The 17,923-nt window shown below is 34.2% G+C and overlaps 2 protein-coding genes across 2 annotated transcripts; one reads left to right on the top strand and one right to left on the bottom strand.

Moving 5' to 3' along the window:
* Window positions 1–516: 516 nt before the first annotated feature.
* Window positions 517–3,345, top strand: LOC129299673 (pentatricopeptide repeat-containing protein At1g34160-like). The gene is made up of 2 exons (XM_054938139.1): window positions 517–836; window positions 1,066–3,345. The coding sequence occupies exon 2, from the start codon at window positions 1,155–1,157 to the stop codon at window positions 2,886–2,888; it is 1,734 nt and encodes a 577-aa protein (XP_054794114.1). The 5' UTR covers window positions 517–836; window positions 1,066–1,154; the 3' UTR covers window positions 2,889–3,345.
* A 13,578-nt stretch (window positions 3,346–16,923) lies between these two features.
* LOC129299675 (glycine-rich RNA-binding protein GRP1A-like) lies at window positions 16,924–17,722 on the bottom strand. Its single transcript, XM_054938141.1, has one exon. It carries the CDS (start codon window positions 17,705–17,707, stop codon window positions 17,453–17,455), a length of 255 nt encoding a protein of 84 aa, XP_054794116.1. The 5' UTR covers window positions 17,708–17,722; the 3' UTR covers window positions 16,924–17,452.
* Between the last annotated feature and the right edge of the window lie 201 nt (window positions 17,723–17,923).

Below are 17,923 nucleotides of genomic sequence, written 5' to 3'. Positions count from 1 at the left end.
TCTAAATTGGCCAAAATTGGATCCATGAAACCCACTTTACTCGAGAAATACCCTTAAACCCCAAAATTGCACAACTTCTATCTAATGTGTTTTCAATAATTTCATTGTAAATCTAAACTATTCAAATGAAATTTTAACAGTATAAATTAATTTATATTTCTTAAAAAAAATTATGATGTAAAAGTATCAAATATTAAATTAAAATATTTATATTAAACAAATCAAATTGGGGTAGAAATGGCGAAAAATGCAGCATGTCAGCCTCTGAAGAAAAATGCCGTCAAATCGGTTTGATCTTCCCGCTTCAGCAATGTCTGGTCCGACACAGCCCAATCTTGTCTGAACCCAAAAAAACCAGCCTGAACCAAAAGATGACCACACCAGATCGGGTTGGTTATCTGGGTCATACCAGGTTGCAGGTTGCCTCTGTAGGCCAAACGGTCTGGTCTGACCCGGTACTCTCTTTAAAAAAAATGAAAACATTAAAAGGCTGTCTTGTCCCAATATTGGCCGAACCCCAAATTCATTCATCTGCTGAACTACCGAAGCTCATCTTCTCACACTTCTCGTTTCACTTTCGGCGGCCGACCACCATCATAATCCTCACTTTTCTGTCTCAACTTCGGCCGTCCACTAGCCTTCCTCTCATCTTCTCCATCAATTCGTCCTCTCACTCTCCTTCGCAAGACGATCATGAAAAGCTGTAAAGAGAGCTACAATGAGGAAGAGAGTATGGAATAGTCGAGAGGCAATGATGGGACCTTCATCGTCCAGATCTAGTGATGCTCAGGCTCAGGCATGATTCACAAATGGAAGTCCGTTTGCTTTCGCTACTGGTGAGAAGGCTGCTGTTTTGTTCTTATGCTTTCCTGCCATCGATGTGCATTGTTCTTCTCACCATCGACCTATTCTTCTTCTTCCTCCTCTATTGCTATCCATATTTTGTGGGTCTGTTATTGTGAAAAACGTTAGCTTTTTGGAGTTTCTTTCCCATCCTTTAGAAACATGATGTTGATAATTATTTTGTCTAATTTTTTTTCATTTTTTTGCTTTTTTTCTTGTTAGATTGAATATATATCCCTGAACAGAATGCTTTTCCATCTTCTCCTTTGCCTGTTTATCAATCACAAAAAGGGAAAAAAGAATTTATTCCCATGGAATGGCCTTCCACTTGGACCTCGTTGTTACAGAAATGCTCCTCTCTCTCTCACATCAAGCAACTCCAAGCTCATCTTATCACCACCGTCCAATTCCAATCCCACTCTTCTCGCACCAAGCTCCTTGAGCTTTGCGCCATTTCACCCTTCGGTGACCTTTCTTTTGCCTGCGAAATTTTCCGGCAAATCCAAACACCGTCCACCAATGATTGGAATGCCATTGTTCGAGGCTTAGCGCAGAGCTCACACCCCACACAAGCCATCTCATGGTACCGCACCATGTTGCGGAGGTCCCAAAGGGTGGATGCTCTAACTTGCTCGTTTGTACTGAAGGCGTGCGCTCGTGCTTTGGCTCTCTCTGAAGCCTCACAGCTGCATTCTCAGATTGTGCGTTTAGGAGTCGAAGCTGATGTTTTGTTGCAGACCACCTTGTTAGACGTGTACGCTAAATCGGGTGATCTCGATGGTGCACAAAAGGTGTTTGATGAAATGGGTTTGCGTGATATAGCTTCGTGGAATGCATTGATTTCTGGGTTGGCACAGGGGAATCGGCCCAACGAAGCCATGGCTTTGTTTAACAGAATGAAGGAGCAGGGTTGGAAGCCAAATGAGGTCACTGTTCTCGGTGCACTCTCTGCTTGTTCACAATTGGGTGCTTTGAAACAGGGTGAAAATATTCACGGGTACGTAGTGAATGAGAAGCTAGACATGAATGTAATTGTTTGTAATGCAGTTATTGATATGTATGCAAAATGTGGGTTTGTAGATAAAGCATATTCGGTCTTCAATAACATGAGTTGCAGGAAAAATATTATTACATGGAATACAATGATTATGGCATTAGCAATGAATGGTGATGGACACAAGGCATTGGATCTTTTGGGTCAAATGGCTCAAGATGGAGTGAAGCCAGATGCGGTATCATATCTTTCTGCATTGTGTGCATGCAACCATGCTGGTTTGGTGGAAGAGGGTGTTAACTTGTTTGATTCAATGATGAAGTCTGGGGTTAAACCCAATGTTAAGCATTATGGTAGTGTAGTTGATTTGTTGGGTCGAGCAGGAAGGCTCAAAGAAGCTTGTGACATTATAAACTCTATGCCTATGTTCCCTGATGAAGTACTTTGGCAGACTTTGCTTGGGGCCAGCAAGACATATGGGAACGTCGAAATGGCAGAGATGGCATCAAAGAAGCTGGTAGAGATGGGATCTAGCAGTTGTGGAGATTTTGTGTTGCTATCAAATATTTATGCAGCTAAAAAGAGATGGGATGATGTAGGGAGGGTGAGGGAAGCCATGAAAAATAAGGAGGTAAGGAAGGTGCCAGGATTTAGTTACATGGAAGTAGAAGGTGGGTTACACAAGTTTGTAAATGGTGATCAGAGTCATCCGAATTCCAGGGAGATCTATGCAAAGCTGGATGAGATTAAGTTCAGGATTAAGGCCTATGGATATACAGCTGAGACTGATCTGGTATTGCATGATATAGGGGAGGAGGACAAGGAGAATGCTTTGAATTATCACAGTGAGAAGTTGGCAGTGGCATTTGGGTTAATTAGTACAATCGATGGAACATCAATTCAAGTTATAAAAAACCTTAGAATATGTGTGGACTGTCATGCTGTGATGAAAATTATATCAAAGATTTATAGTAGGGAGATCATTGTGAGAGATAGAGCACGGTTTCACAGATTTAAGCAGGGTCTATGTTCTTGCAAAGATTATTGGTAAAATGCAATTTTGTTTGTAAGCAGTTTCAATGGAGATATTGGAGATAATATTAAGTATTCATTCATTTGAATGTTCAAAGAAATTGGAACAATAATTTTTCTCATAATTGCATCTCGATCTCTGTTTGGCAAGAAGAATAATTGGGATGAAACAAACTGCCGAAGTTTTGTGATCAAAGGTAAATGTTGGGCAATGAAGTTTAGTCAAGTTAATGTCTATGGAGACTCTACAAAGAGTTTTTCGCTAATCATCTTCTTGCTGCAACTATCAATAACATTAGAGAACTTATGATGAGGGATTGGAATATCATCTTTAACTACATTTTTAGAGAAGTTAATAAATGTATTGATTTGATGGCTCATTTAGCATTTAGTGATAATTTAAATGTTCAGATTTTTGATAATCTGTCCTCAGGTTGTATGAATATTTTATATGTCAATAAGACTTAGGTTGTCTATCTGTATGAGTTAACCCTGTGGCCTTCTAAAAAAAAAAAAGAGTAAATGTTTATGTTGACAATGTTCTTACCTGGCCTTTTCCATAGTTTCTCTTAGTAGTATTGATGCTTTGAGTTTCTTTCGTCTTCTATGTTATACTTATCAATGAAAGGGAGAAAATATACAGACGTAAGCCATTGCGATTTCATTGTGTTGCCACTATGGAGAGCAAAAAATGTTTAATTGATGAATATCAGGAAGCTTCTCCTTGCTATTAGAGATAAATCATTGTATGAGAATTACTAATTACGTGTTAAGTGTATGAAAAAAATGGTCTCTAAAAATGAAAAGAGAAATGCATGCATTTTTCTCATTTTCTTTCTAGAAAGCATTTTTTCTTATACCAAACTTGCTAAATTTTTCGTCACAATGCTAGAATTACCAATTAAAAATTGATCATATGTATAATATCAATAGAAAATCTAACACAAGACACCACACACTACTCAATAGCGTCACAGGTGTCATATATTTAATAATTAGATTTCATTTTAAGAAGTGTTTGTAATGCAACATAATATTAGTGTCATATATAGAATAACGAGATTTCATTTGTTATAACACAATGACCTAACATGTTATGGATAAAATATTGAGATTTCTTTTTTTTTTTTTAATAACATAATGACTTGACATGAACGTACGTAGAATGATAAAATTTCACCTTGGAAGGTGCTTATGACACAACAATGTGACATAAGCATCATACATAAAATGATAAAATTCTACATTGAAAAGTACCACATCATACATGTAATGATAAGATTTAGTCAAGCTAAGTGAAGATTTGTCTCGAGAAAAGATTGAATTATACTCTTTATTTCTCGAATTCTACAATATAGATATAGATTGTCATCTCCAATTCAACTAAGTTTCTTATAGCATGATTAACTAAACGTCTATACCAAAAGGTGGGAAATTTAGATCTAGCAATAATAGAAGGATGAGAGATGAGATCACATTGAATGATAAATTTAAATAAGGTGTATTGTTCAAAGCCTGTTTTAGTTCATTACAATCGTACTTTGTGCTCCTTGAACTTAATAATATATGGCCCTGTTTAGCACAAAAGATTGGAGAGGTGAGATTGGAATTGAAACTAATCAATATCACCTTTTTATGTTTGGTATGAGATATTAGAACATTTAATACCAATGCCAACCCCATTTATAAAGGATTATCCAATACCAGCAACTCCCATAGTATTGAAAAATCAATTCTAAAATTGATTGTTTTGTAACCAAATTGCCCTTCTCATCCTCCCTCCCTCGTCTCTCTCCCCAACCCTCCGCCCATCACTCATGCGGCCAAGCTTCTTCTACCATGGTCGCCTCCCTTTGTCGGTGCCGTCGTCCCCAAAGCAATGACCTTCCCCTTCCGTCCATCTTCCTCCCACTAGTTCAAGTTTCCATTGATGAGTTTGAGTAACTCAACTTCGCCAGATTTATGTTCTCCTTCATCCCACCATCATTGCCAGCGAGGCGCGAGGTCTCCCACCCTTGCAATTCTGAACAATTAGTCACGAGTTCATATCTGTGTATTTTTCATTCCTCCTTTCCTTTTGATATTTTTTGGGTTCAAACATAAAAAAAAGATCTAGTTTGTTAGCAAAACTGGAGACTAGTGTTAAGTTCAAATCTATATAGTTTTCATCTCCATCGCTAAGTCGTTTTGGCTGCCATCTCTGTCGCACTAGTTCGAGTTTGAATCTGCTTGCCTTCACAATTACTCATACCTTTCGCTGAGTATTTTATAATCAATCACACTTGCTCGCACCTTTTAATAGTAAAATGCATGAAGATGATGAGCTGCTCATATCTTCTCACATCTAGTTGGAGATTGATGTAGATTCAACTTTAAGACTAAGTTTGAAATAAGGTTGAAGATGAACTATGCCAGATTTGAGTTTAGGACTTTTTTTTTTAATGATAAGGGTCATTATAGTCTTTTGATAATTTTCGATTGATTATAAAATAAAATTATTGCAAATATTTCGTCCAAATATTACTCCATACGAAACATACTTTTAAAGTTTTAATTTCAATACCAATCTCAATCTCAATTTTAATATCAATCCCTTAAAATTCATACCCTCATACCAAACAAGGCCTGTGGGGCACAGAGGTTTCCAAGCAATAATACTGCAGTCCTAACTGAACAATTAGAATATTAACAACTACTTTTTCACTCGGAAGAAAAAAAAAGAATATTAGCAACTACTCTGTTTGTGTGATTTTAACCATGATGTAATGAATAATATAAGAATGTCTGGGTGGTAGAGATGGATTTCTAGCTTATGCTTCGCATGAAGTTTTAAGTGAATTATATTATTCATTACTATATATTTTACTCTGTGTAATGTTTCTCGTAGGTGTTAAAATTGATTCCTTTTTTCTTCAGTTTAGTCAAGCTGGGCCTAAGAGACTAAGGGCATGTTACAAATCCCAAATTGTCCATTACTCTCTCCAACTATAATACAAGATATTAAAAACTATTTTATGGTTTTTTTAAAAAAAAGTTAAGTGAAATATTAATCTTTTAAAAAAAATTATATCTTTTCAATTATATTTTTATTAAATATCTTCTGTATGAATGTTTTAAAATGATAATTAAAATTTTAATGCATCATTTTTTAAAAGAAGTAATAAATGAAGAAGAGTTATGATTGAAAAAAAACAATTATAAAACTTGCTTAATGTCCTATATTTTAAATTAAATAAAACTTCTAAAATACTCATCTGATTTTATTTATAGGGCAGAGAGAAAAAAAAATTTTGATTCTATTTATAGGGCACTTGTCAATTTTTATTGCTTCTCTTTACATTCTTGCCCTAGTTAAATGCTTTGAATAAAAATATCAATAATAAGATTTAAGAATATGTATTAGGGGTAAAGGTATAAACTTATTAAATTCTAAAACAAAGTTAATAAAATTTAAGGTTTTTTTAATTTTAATAAAATATATTAAAAATAACTTATAAATAGAAATAGAGAAAGTATGTGGTCTAATAGGAGTACTTCTTAAATGAAGATTGATTTTTTTTTTTTTTTTTTTTGTTGTTGGTGACATTGTCTGGAGCTTTTGTGAATGAGCTACTATTTTGTTCATGCACCACAACTTTGAAAAACTCGTGTGTGGCTGCAGTTTTTTAAAAACTGGGTAAAGCTAAAGAAAGTACTTTCTTTAGTTAATTAGGAGGAGTTCGAAATTGACTAATTAAATAGAAAAATAAATAAATCCATAAGACTAGTATTTGAATTGACATTCCAAGGCTCCACGGTAAAATTAACATTAATTATTTAGGACGTCAAATTTGACAGTTTGACACACTAAATTTGACACACTAAATTTCAGCAGAAGATCGACGCGCATTCCAACAGGACCCCAAAGACCAGAAGCTCAATTGAAGTTTTGAATTCAACATGTGGAGTCCCACTTGTAAAAATTCACAGGTGACAAATTGTAATATTCTAGTTTTATTCAAGAATTTAATTAAAAAAATATGAGGTTTAATTAAGAACTAAATTGTATTTTGAGAAAAATCGATGTTAATGGGTGTGGACTCTCTTCTTGTGTAAAAAAAAAAAAAAGGTTCAATATTAAAACTTATTATGAGTCTCACTAAATAAAGCGGAGAGAAATCAGATTATGTCATAAGATAGAGGTTATATTTAGGATTAAATTAGAGCCATTTGAGAGAGAAGAAAAGAAAAGAAAAACTATTTCTCATTTTTATAGGGCAGTTTTGGCAAATTGGTATTTTAAAAATTCCCATTAAATCAGGCTGAAAGTTGGTCAGCATGTTCATAACATGAAACTCGTCATTTTCAATAATTGGATCGTTGATTCACCCCCTAATGTGAAAGTTATTCACTTCGTCATTCATAACTATTTTTGCCTCTTCATAGGGTAATTGGCATTTGCGAATTTGTTAACTGTTGAATTGGACTAAAATTTAATTGGTAAGTTTGCAACATCCAACGCTTCATTTTTAATGGTTGGATCATTGTTTTGTAGTTTGATATGAGAGTTATTCCCTTTATTATTCATATGAGATTTGCTTTGGTTAATGAGATCGACTAATATAACCTTAAGATTAGTATGAGATTATTATCAAAAACTAGAGGTAACCATTTCTTGATGTTATATTGTATGTTTTGTGGTTAATTAAATGTATTTTTAAATTATAAAATATTTGTGTTGAGAACCCATATGTTAGATTAAATTCTATTTTGTTGAGAAAATGTATTACCAAGTGGGATATTAACTATTTATGAAAAAGTGTTTAGATTAAAAAATATATTAAAAGCTTGATTTTTAATATGTTATGTAACTATGTATATTGGTACTGTTTATAATTGCATAACATGTTAGTATATAATTGGGAATCATATGTTAGATAAATGTTGTCACTCAGTATGCCCTCATTAGGCCTAAATGGATAGCATGTGTGGCTTGGACTAGTCCACTTTTGGCCAAGTGAATTAAAGTATTGAACACGATGTATGAAGGATATAAGAAGTTGTCATACCATATCTATGTATTTGCAAATTAAATATATAATCATTTTAAAAAGGTGTTTTATTTCCACTCAGCAATATTGATTGCTTTACATACTTTATTCCATCATAGGATTGGTTACTATTAATTAGCATAATTGTATTGTGTAGATTGTGTTATGGACACCAGGCGATCATTTTTATGTTTGGAGAACCTTATTATCAACAACTTAAGGTAACCATTTTTTAATTATAAAATATTTGTATTGAGAACCCAAGTGTTAGATTAAATTTTATTCTATTAAAAAAATGTGTTGTCAAGGGGGGTATTAATTGTTTATGAGAAAATGTTTAGATTAAAAAATATATTGAAAAGTTTGAATTTTATTATGTTATATAACCATATGTATTGGTACTGCTTTTAATTGCATAACATAGGATTTGTTATTGGGGCCATTACATCTTATTCCTTGCAGTTATTGTTTTTGCAAGAAAGGGCCTAGCCCAATAAGCATCGGAAGAGTAATTAAATATATGTTAACACCCTTAGTTTACGTAGTCTTTTATTTGGGTGAAGTAATGTACGTAGTGGCAACTTAAAATATTTTGATTATTACAAAATTGATGACTTATTTTACTATTATTGTAAGGGTTCTTTAATTGTTAATTTTCTTCTTTTTATCATGGTAAACCTGTTGGTTACCATGGTAGTGTTTGGGAAAATATCTTTCACTATTTATGATAGACATTTTTTTTTTATCATAGTAGAGTTATTTTGTAAAATTTTAAGTTTTCTAATAATGTATTATTTAAAATAAAATAAATTCAATATTTGAGTGAGGGATGTTTCATGAAAGGCCTGTTTGGCTACCTATTTTTTAAATAATTTTTTATTTTAAAAATAAAAAATACATTTAAAAATATGCTTTCTATCAAAAATGACAACAACAACAACAAGCCTTTATCCCACTAGGTGGGGTCGGCTACATGGATTGCAAGACGCCATTGTGCTCTATCATTTATTAAGCTTTTAGAAATATTATTAATTAAGAGATCACGTTCAACAACTTCCAAGAGTGTTCTCTTAGGCCTTCCTCTACCTCTCTTAATCGGACTCAAAGTTATATGTTCCACTCTTCTCACTGGTGCCTCCCTTGGCCTTCTTTGTACATGCCCAAACCATCTCAACCGATTTTCTACCATTTTTTCCTCAATAGGTGCCACCCTCACTTTTTCACGTATGTGCTCATTTCGAATTTTATCTTTACGTGTATGTCCGCACATCCATCGTAACATTCTCATCTCTGCTACTCCAACTTTATGCTCTTGCTGTCCCGTTAGAGCCCAGCATTCACTACTATATAACATTGCCGGTCTGATAGCAGTACGATAAAACTTTCCTTTAAGTTTATTAGGCACCTTACGGTCACAAATAACTCCTTTAGCTTTTCTCCAATTAAACCACCCAGCTTGAATTCTATGTGAAATATCTCCACTGATTTCGCCATCATTTTGGATAATGGCTCCCAAATATCTAAACTTTTCCACTTGAGGTATAATTTGATCTCCCAATTTCACTTCCAAATTATTTTCGAATAGTCCTTTATCAAATTTACAATATAAATATTCCGTCTTACTTCTACTCAGACGAAAACCTTTCGACTCCAATGTCCTCCTCCATAACTCAAGTTTGCAATTAACTTTTTCTCTTGTCTCTGCTATAAGAACTATATCATCCGCGAAGAGCATACATTTCGGGATTTCCTCTTGAATATGTTCGTCAAAACATTTAAAATCAAGTTGAACAAATAAGGACTCAGAGATGATCCCTGATGTAGCCCAATCTTTATAGGAAAATCCTTTGTTTGACCACTAGGCGTTCTTATACTAGTTTTTACCCCCTCATACATATCTTGTATGGCTTTAATATAAGCAATCCGTACTCCCTTTTTTTCCAACGCTTTCCAAAGCACTTCTCTTGGTATACGGTCATAAGCTTTTTCCAAATCAATAAAAACCATGTGTAGATCTTTATTTTTACAACGATACTTTTCCATTAATCCCCTTAGTAGATAAATCGCCTCTGTAGTTGATCTACCTGGCATAAAACCAAATTGATTCTCAGAAATACTTGTCTCCAATCTCAACCTGTGCTCAATTACTTTCTCCCACAATTTCATTGTGTGGCTCATGAGTTTAATCCCTCTATAGTTAGTACAATTCTGAATATCTCCTTTATTTTTATAAATAGGAATTAATGTACTTCTCCTCCACTCATCAGGCATTTTCTTGGACCGTAAAATCACATTAAATAACTTAGTTAACCATCTCACCCCTTCTTCACCTAAACATTTCCACGCTTCGATAGATATACAATCAGGTCCGTTAGCTCTACCATTTGCCATTTTCTTAAGAGCTTCCTTTACCTCCTTATCACGTATTTTTCGATAGAATGACAAATTTTGTTCTCCTTCACCAGTTACTAAATCCTCCAAGTTACTAGATGAATCCTCTCCATCATTGAAAAGTTTAGAAAAATAAGTTTCCCATCTATTTTTAATTTCATCATCTGTAACTAAAATTCTTCCCTCTTCATCCTTAATACACCTTACCTGTTCTAGATCTCTTGATTTTCTTTCCCTACTCTTGGCAATCTTATAAATATTTTGCTCTCCTTCCTTCGTCTCAAGGTTCTTATAAAATTCTTCAAAAGCTTTAGAACGAGCTTCACCCACAGCTCTCTTAGTTTCCTTCTTAGCCATACGGTACCTCTCCCAATTTTCCTCATTGTTACACAAATGTATGGCTTTAAAATAATTCTTCTTATACTTGATTTTGTCCTGTACACTATTATTCCACCACCAAGACTCCTTATCTCTCGGACCAGGACCTTTCGATTCTCCCAAAACTACTTTTGCAACCTCCCGTATCTTTTTAGCCATATCCTCCCATATGATGTTAGCACTTCCCTGAGAATCCCAAATTCCTTTATCCAAAAGATTTCGCTTGAAAATATCTTGCTTCTCACCTTTTAATTGCCACCACCTAATCCTTGGTGTTACTACTTGTCGACGTTTTTGGATTTTACTCATAATACACACATCAAGGACTAGGACCCTATGTTGTGTCGTTACAGCATCTCCAGGGATCACCTTACAATTTTTACAAAGTTTTCTATCTGTGTTCCTAACCAAAAGAAAATCAATCTGCGACCTTGAGGCTCCACTTTTGTAGGTGATGAGATGCTCATCTCTCTTCTTGAAACAAGTGTTGGCAATCTTAAAATCATACGCCAATGAGAAATCAAGAAGAGTTTGCCCTTCATTGTTTAGCTCTCCAAAACCAAAACCACCATGCACCCTCGCATACTGACCAGCTTCCCTCCCGACATGCCCATTAAAGTCTCCTCCAATAAAAATCTTTTCACTCTGTGGTATGTGTCGAATCAACCCCTCCAGATCCTCCCAAAATAATTCCTTAAGACTGGCTTCTATCCCGACTTGCGGCGCATAAGCGCTAACAATATTAACAGTCTCACGTCCAATTATCATTTTTAAAGAAATAATTCTGTCTCCAATTCTGCTAACTTCTACAACGTTCTTCTTCCACTCCTTATCTATAATGATGCCTACTCCATTGCGTGCACTTACTTTTCCTGTATACCAAAGTTTGAAACCTTGAATATCCTTAGCTTCTTCTCCACGCCATTTTGTTTCTTGCAAGCAAAGGATATTGATTTTCCTTTGAATCATAACCCCTACAACCTCTACAGATTTACAATTTAATGTCCCAACATTCCAAGTACCAAATCTAATTTTGCTCTTATGGACTAACTTCTTTAGCCGCGTGCGTCCAGAATGACGCGGTAGCCCTTGCTCATTTAACACTACATCCGGGCGCCGATGCAGCGGCTCTAACTCACTTATCACTGTACTCGAGCCATGCAGCGCGTTACTTACGGGCAACGACCTAGCATTAACATTATAACGTCTATTGTCCATGTTCATGATAGATTCAACAAATTTTTACATTGGCTGTTGATGGCCTAACACAACCCTCCTCCTTTACCCGGGCTTGGGACCGGCTATAAACATAGGCGGAGTTTCTATCAAAAATGACAAAAAGTTAAAAGTTGTTTTGAAAAACTAGAAAACATAAAATCTTTTAGATCTTTTTGTTATGCAAAACTAGAAAAAAAAGGTAGAAAATATCATATTTTTATTAATGATAATTGTGTTAAATAAAACAAATTATTCTTCCATTCTTTAATTCATCAATTAGATATGTTTTTTAAAAACAATAATTTAAACAGAATTTTTTATTGTTTGTTTCTAAAACTGGTTTAAATTGAAGAATTGTTTTAAAAACACGAAAATAGAAAACAAAGTCAACCAACTTAAAGATTCTCATAATTCAGACACGTGGTTGATAATTTAACTTGATGTATGTAGCAATATAATCAAACAAGAACGACGCATTCCTTTAAGTTTTATATTTTTGGGAAGGTAAGTGTAAAGTCATCGTCAAAATGGTTTGTTGACCATATTAAATACATTTAAGTTCTTAAAAATCATGAGATTCAATGATACACCGTAACAAGTACCAGTGTATAAGGTAGTTTTTAATCTCCACAAAGTCATGGTGAACTTAGATCAAGTTCTATATTTTTTTTTTGTCACAGAATAATGGTCACAACTGTGATTATTTTTAACTAAGGATTAAGGTCACCTAAGATGACATGTTATAGACGTGATAATGATAATGTGTGGCTGATGTGTTAATAATATTTTGATAAAGTTATGAATTTTGACTAAAGTTGAATGAAAACATGATCAAAACCTTGACTCAAATTCAAGTTGACTATAATTTTGGGCACTAAAATGTAAAAGCTATATTTTTGTCATCAAACTTTTCATGCCAAATTTACAAGTATTCTAAACTTAATTTCAAGTCATTTTCTCTCCACATGTTTACAAATATGTCCATTTTTGCCCTGCCATTGACGCATCTATAACCAAAATTTTCTACAAAAAATGCACACTTAGCATCCAAGTGGATGTCCAATCAAAATTTAATAAGATTGCTTTTATTTTTGAAGTATTTGCTTTGGGACATTTGGTGTCTTGAATTTGATTTTGGATCATTCTTTCTTCTTAAACATTAACAAAACCTAACTACATGTGTCATGCTGCTCATGTGTCATATAGGAATGTTAATTTGAGTTAGTGGATCTTGTAACATCTTGATCTTTTAATTCAAAAAACTAATTGCTAATTATGAATAAATTAATAATTAGTAAATTAATTAGGGTTTTGGATGATGGATTAATATATGGTGTTGGTTGACTAGTGTATTTGTAGGATCGAGTGGTGGAAAGTCAATTAGGAATTATGTGCACAAGCAGTAATGAAAATTGCCTCACTATGCCACACATCATAATGCATGGCACAAAATTTGCTTAAAGTTGACGTGAATCAACTCATGGCTTAAAGGAAAAGGAGGAAAAGAAACACATAAGAGGGTGAAAAGAGGTTAGCTCTACTAGGGCATCCGTTTTAGGAAGTTTGGGAATTAATTTCGACTAGTAACTTACCGAGTAAGTTTCATATCACTTTGTACTTCATTTCTACCCTAATTTCTTTTAGCTTGGATTATAGAGAAATTAGATTAGGGCATTGTAAGGGGTTAAATTTTGAGAAAAGGTTGAAAAAGAGCTCTTGGTTGTGAAAATAAAATTTTATGACTAGTTTAGGGTTTAATGGTTAAGCTTTAGAAATGTAAGCTCAAATTAACCTAAATGGTTAAGTTAAAGAGGATGAACATGATAACTAAGCAGGTAAGGAGGGTGTTTTTGTTATTTTGATAGCCTAAGGAGGTTTAAGTGTGGTGAATGGGTTAAGTGAATCTAAAGGGTGCTTATAACATTGTTGTATGGGCTAGGTAATGTGGATTAGCCAAATTAATACCTTGTATTGAGCATCAGGAATTGATCAAAGGTATATGATTGTATAGATAAAGCATTCAAGGATTGCTCATAGAAGTCTACATATTTTGAAACAGTCAATGAAACAGTGACCTAATAAGGGTGTGAGGTAATTGGATCAACCATTTTATTTATTAGCCTATAAATTGATTTACAAGTCTTTTATATAAATGTGTGTGTGTGTGTGTGTGTCATGTTTTATAAAATGATAAAGTATCATTTTTATGAAAGGGGTTGCATATGTGTGTGAGGGTAGAGATGCTTGAAATGTTTGTGGTGGCACACATGTATTTGCATCCATGAGTATACCCTAGATTGAGATAAGGGATTACGGCCCTACTTCGTCTAATGCTAGGAAGTTCTGATGGTTCAAACATTAATTTTATCCTCTAGCGGGACTTAAGAATGCATCCATGTATTTCTAGACTATAGTAGGGGTTATGGCCTTCCTCTATGTAAGGCTAAGAAGCCCTGGGGGTTCAAGTGTTGATTTTGATTTACTAGTGGAGACACAGGAAGAGCATAACTGCTTATATGTAATACCCTAGTCTGAGGCAGTTATTGGTGGCCTTGTTTAGCTTAAGGCTGGGAAGTCCTGGTTTGAGCATTGAGTATTCTCTACTAATGGGACTTAGGAGTGCATATTCATAGCAGTTGACTAAGCATTGTATCGTGTATGTGTGTGTGTGTGTGTGTTGATCTTTATTGAAAAATAGTTTTGCTTTATCTCTTGTATTTAATTTTACTTACTAATCAATATTCAAGGTTTATCTAAGTTACTATAACATATGTTTTACTCTGTTACTTCTTGTAAACAGGTGAAGAGAGTTCTCAAAGGCCAGGAAAGGAAGCACGTAAGGAGTAGCTTCATTTTTGGTAGTTGTATAGCTACTTTAGAAAGTGAAATGAATGTATAATTATATTATGTATTATGGTTGCCAACTAGGATGTATATATGTATTCGTTTCATTTTGGTGACTTGCTTGTATAACTGGTATTACATCTTGTTGAAGATATTCCAATGGTGAATATATAGATAGACCTAGATGTCATTCAAGCAAGTTGTAAATGCATCATATTTAACTTGTTCCACTATTATTATATGTAAATTTTTTAGTGTTAATTGTGTATGGTGTGGAACTTGATTTTATGGTGAAGTTCGGCCTCATTTGTATAAGTTAAATTTGTTTGTGAGTCCTTACTATATGTTGAGGCTTGGCCACATATGTGTGAGTCATACATGTAAAAGTAGAACAAGTGTGATGGTGTATATGTGATTGTGTGTAATGCCTCATATAAAACTACAAGTGTGTAAGGTGGTATTGAAATGTCAAATTATACATGAGATATGTTATGCGTGATATAATGTGTCAATCAGGTGTATATGATTATTTTGAACTTAGTTTAAAGCTCAAAATAGTCTAATAAAACAAGATATGGAAATTCAACATTTAAAATGTATGTTTTTGATAGAAAAGTAACTTTTTACACTCGAGTGTCTAAATTGAGATCAGGCCTTTAGATCATGCCCAACCTTATCTTATTAGATAGTTTAGCTTATAAGCTTTCTGTGGCGTTTGAATCATTCTGATTAGATATCCTAAGTGAAAATGGCATGTAGTGAAATTTCATATCAAATTGTTATTAGTGCAGCAAAATTTGATACATACGTTATGGTGGATGGCACAAAGATTGCAAAACTTTATAAATCCCATGCATATATACACGTCACATTCAATTGGATATCTAGTCAAGAAATTTTTAATAGAACAATTCCCCACTCATATCACAAAAAAAAAAAAAAATAAAAAAATTTATCTATGAATACACTTGGCAGGCAGACTGAACTTTATTTTAAAAAAATTGCTCCCCCTCTCTTAATTTTGACGTCTCACTTTCTTTGCATCGCCCCCATCCCAAAATTTAACTCTGATGTAGACAAACACTTGCCTTCCTTGGCAATTACAATAAGTCTCAATTATCAAGTTAGAGGGCAAGTGCTTGTAAAATGTAGACATGGAGAGATTTTTTTTTTTTAAAAAAGAAACTGAGTCAGGCTACTAGGTATATACATAGAGAAATTTTTTCAAAAATTTGAGTTTGACTACCAAGTGTACACATGGAAAATTTTTACAATTTAATTTTTGAATCCGATATGAGAGAGGAATTTTTTTAATTGCTAACAAGGCATTCAATTGGATGATATGCGTACACACACAAACGTAAGACACACTAACTTAAATTAACATTTGTTTGTGGTGCATTAATGGTAGAACACGCATGATTATGATTTTTAACATCTAATAAAGAAATGACTTAATCGAGTTGAAAATATTAGGTGTCCTTAAGTAATATTTTTAAGGCAAAAATGATTTTTTTAACTAACTAGACATCCAATGTGATGTCACATGTACATTTGTTTGTCTAGAAAATTTTGTTTAATGAGCTTGTTAATGTCAATGTAGAAATTAATGGATTTTTAAACGTTTAGAGAGAAAAAATATCGAAAATCAAGTGTAGAACACTCACAAACCTGATGAAAAGTTTGAGAGCAAAAGGAATCCATGCCGTTATAATTTATACATACATACATACATACATACATATATATATTCCCAACGTTTTCCGTCCCCCTCCTTCTATCTTTTTTGATACATGTATCTCTTTTTTATTTCATTTACTTTTTTATAATATGATATCTATTATTTTTAAAAAAATTTAAATCAAAATTATATTATAGATTAAATTTAATAAACATCTCCTAATTAATTTAATTATTTTATTTTTTTGTTTCTATTAACTCTGATTGATTTTTAAATTAAAATTTGGATATTATTGGCTACACTATTCATGGTCCGTCAATTTCCCTCTCTCGACAATTTTATAAATAGTTAATTTAATATTCGTATCTTTCCATCACGTTTTCTGTGTACACTTGTATCACGTATCAAATTTAATTTTATACATAAAAAATATTATTAAACAACAATTATAAGTATTTAATAAATACTATTATTCATGAACAATAAAAAAAATTATTTTCAATTACCAACCGTATCTTAACAGATCAATTTTATTCATTGTAGCCTTATTTATTGGAGAATCCCAAACGGCTACATTTTTTTTTTGATACAAACGGCTATATTTTAATGAGCCATTAATGAGCCATTACAGCACAGCGCGAGTGTGGCCCATCATTCCCATCAACGGTTACAAAAACAAACAAAAAAGCTACAACCACCGCCAAAGACTAAACCCTAAGCCCGAAAACTGTGGCCCATCGATTCCTATCAGCGGTAATAATAATTAGGAAAAAAAAAAAAAAGACTATAACCACCGCCTAAGGCTTTACCCTAAGCCTAAACACAGGCCCCGGGGGGGGGGGGGGGTTTGGGGGAGCTGAACTCCATCGTTCTGTGTTCCTTCCCCGCCAAAGACTATGCCTTAAACCCTATGGCAGGAAAAAGAAAAAACCCTAAACTCCATCATTCTATATTCCTCCAGTTTCCATCTGACTCGCCGCCGCCATATCCTCCACCTCCGTTGCTGTGGTATCCATCCTCGCGGCATCCATCGCCGTTTCTTTATCCGCCTCCACCACGGCTATGCCCGCCACTGCCACTGCCGTACCCGCTGCCGCCTCTTCCACGAGACTGAGCTTTGTTCACCGTAATGTTCCGTCCATCAAGGCTCTGACCGTCCATGCCGTCGATCACTTCCCTCACGGTTCTCAGGAGAACGTCGCGAATCCAAACCCTCTTTACCTTCGGGTCTCGTGATCGTTGATGACCTTCGATTCGATAATGTCGTTGAAAGGAGACAGGCCTTGCCGAGGGCATTGCTGAAGGTTACTCTTCTTCCCGTTGCCTCTCTCACTCTCTCCATAAAAAAGAAGCTCTTCATCTCTCTTCTCCGCCGAGGCCTCAACTCCTCCAAATGCTAGTTGTTTTTTTCCCATACCATTTTCCTCAATCTAGAAATTCTAGTTATATTTCTCGTTTGATTACAGAAATAGGTCATGAATGGGCGAAAACAACAGACCAATGGCGAGGCAG

Source organism: Prosopis cineraria, unplaced genomic scaffold (assembly GCF_029017545.1).
Source record: "Prosopis cineraria cultivar Desert tree isolate PC_DT_omini unplaced genomic scaffold, ASM2901754v1 PC1255, whole genome shotgun sequence".
NCBI classification, from domain to species: Eukaryota; Viridiplantae; Streptophyta; class Magnoliopsida; order Fabales; family Fabaceae; genus Prosopis; species Prosopis cineraria.
Note: the sequence above shows the minus strand (reverse complement) of the source record. Positions and strands in the feature narration are given on the sequence as shown.

What these genes read in the sequence shown, in the direction of transcription:
- LOC129299673 (XM_054938139.1), top strand. Translation starts at nt 1,155, where the DNA reads ATGGAATGGCCTTCCACTTGGACCTCGTTGTTACAGAAATGCTCCTCT.
- LOC129299675 (XM_054938141.1), bottom strand. Translation starts at nt 17,707, where the DNA reads ATGCCCTCGGCAAGGCCTGTCTCCTTTCAACGACATTATCGAATCGAA.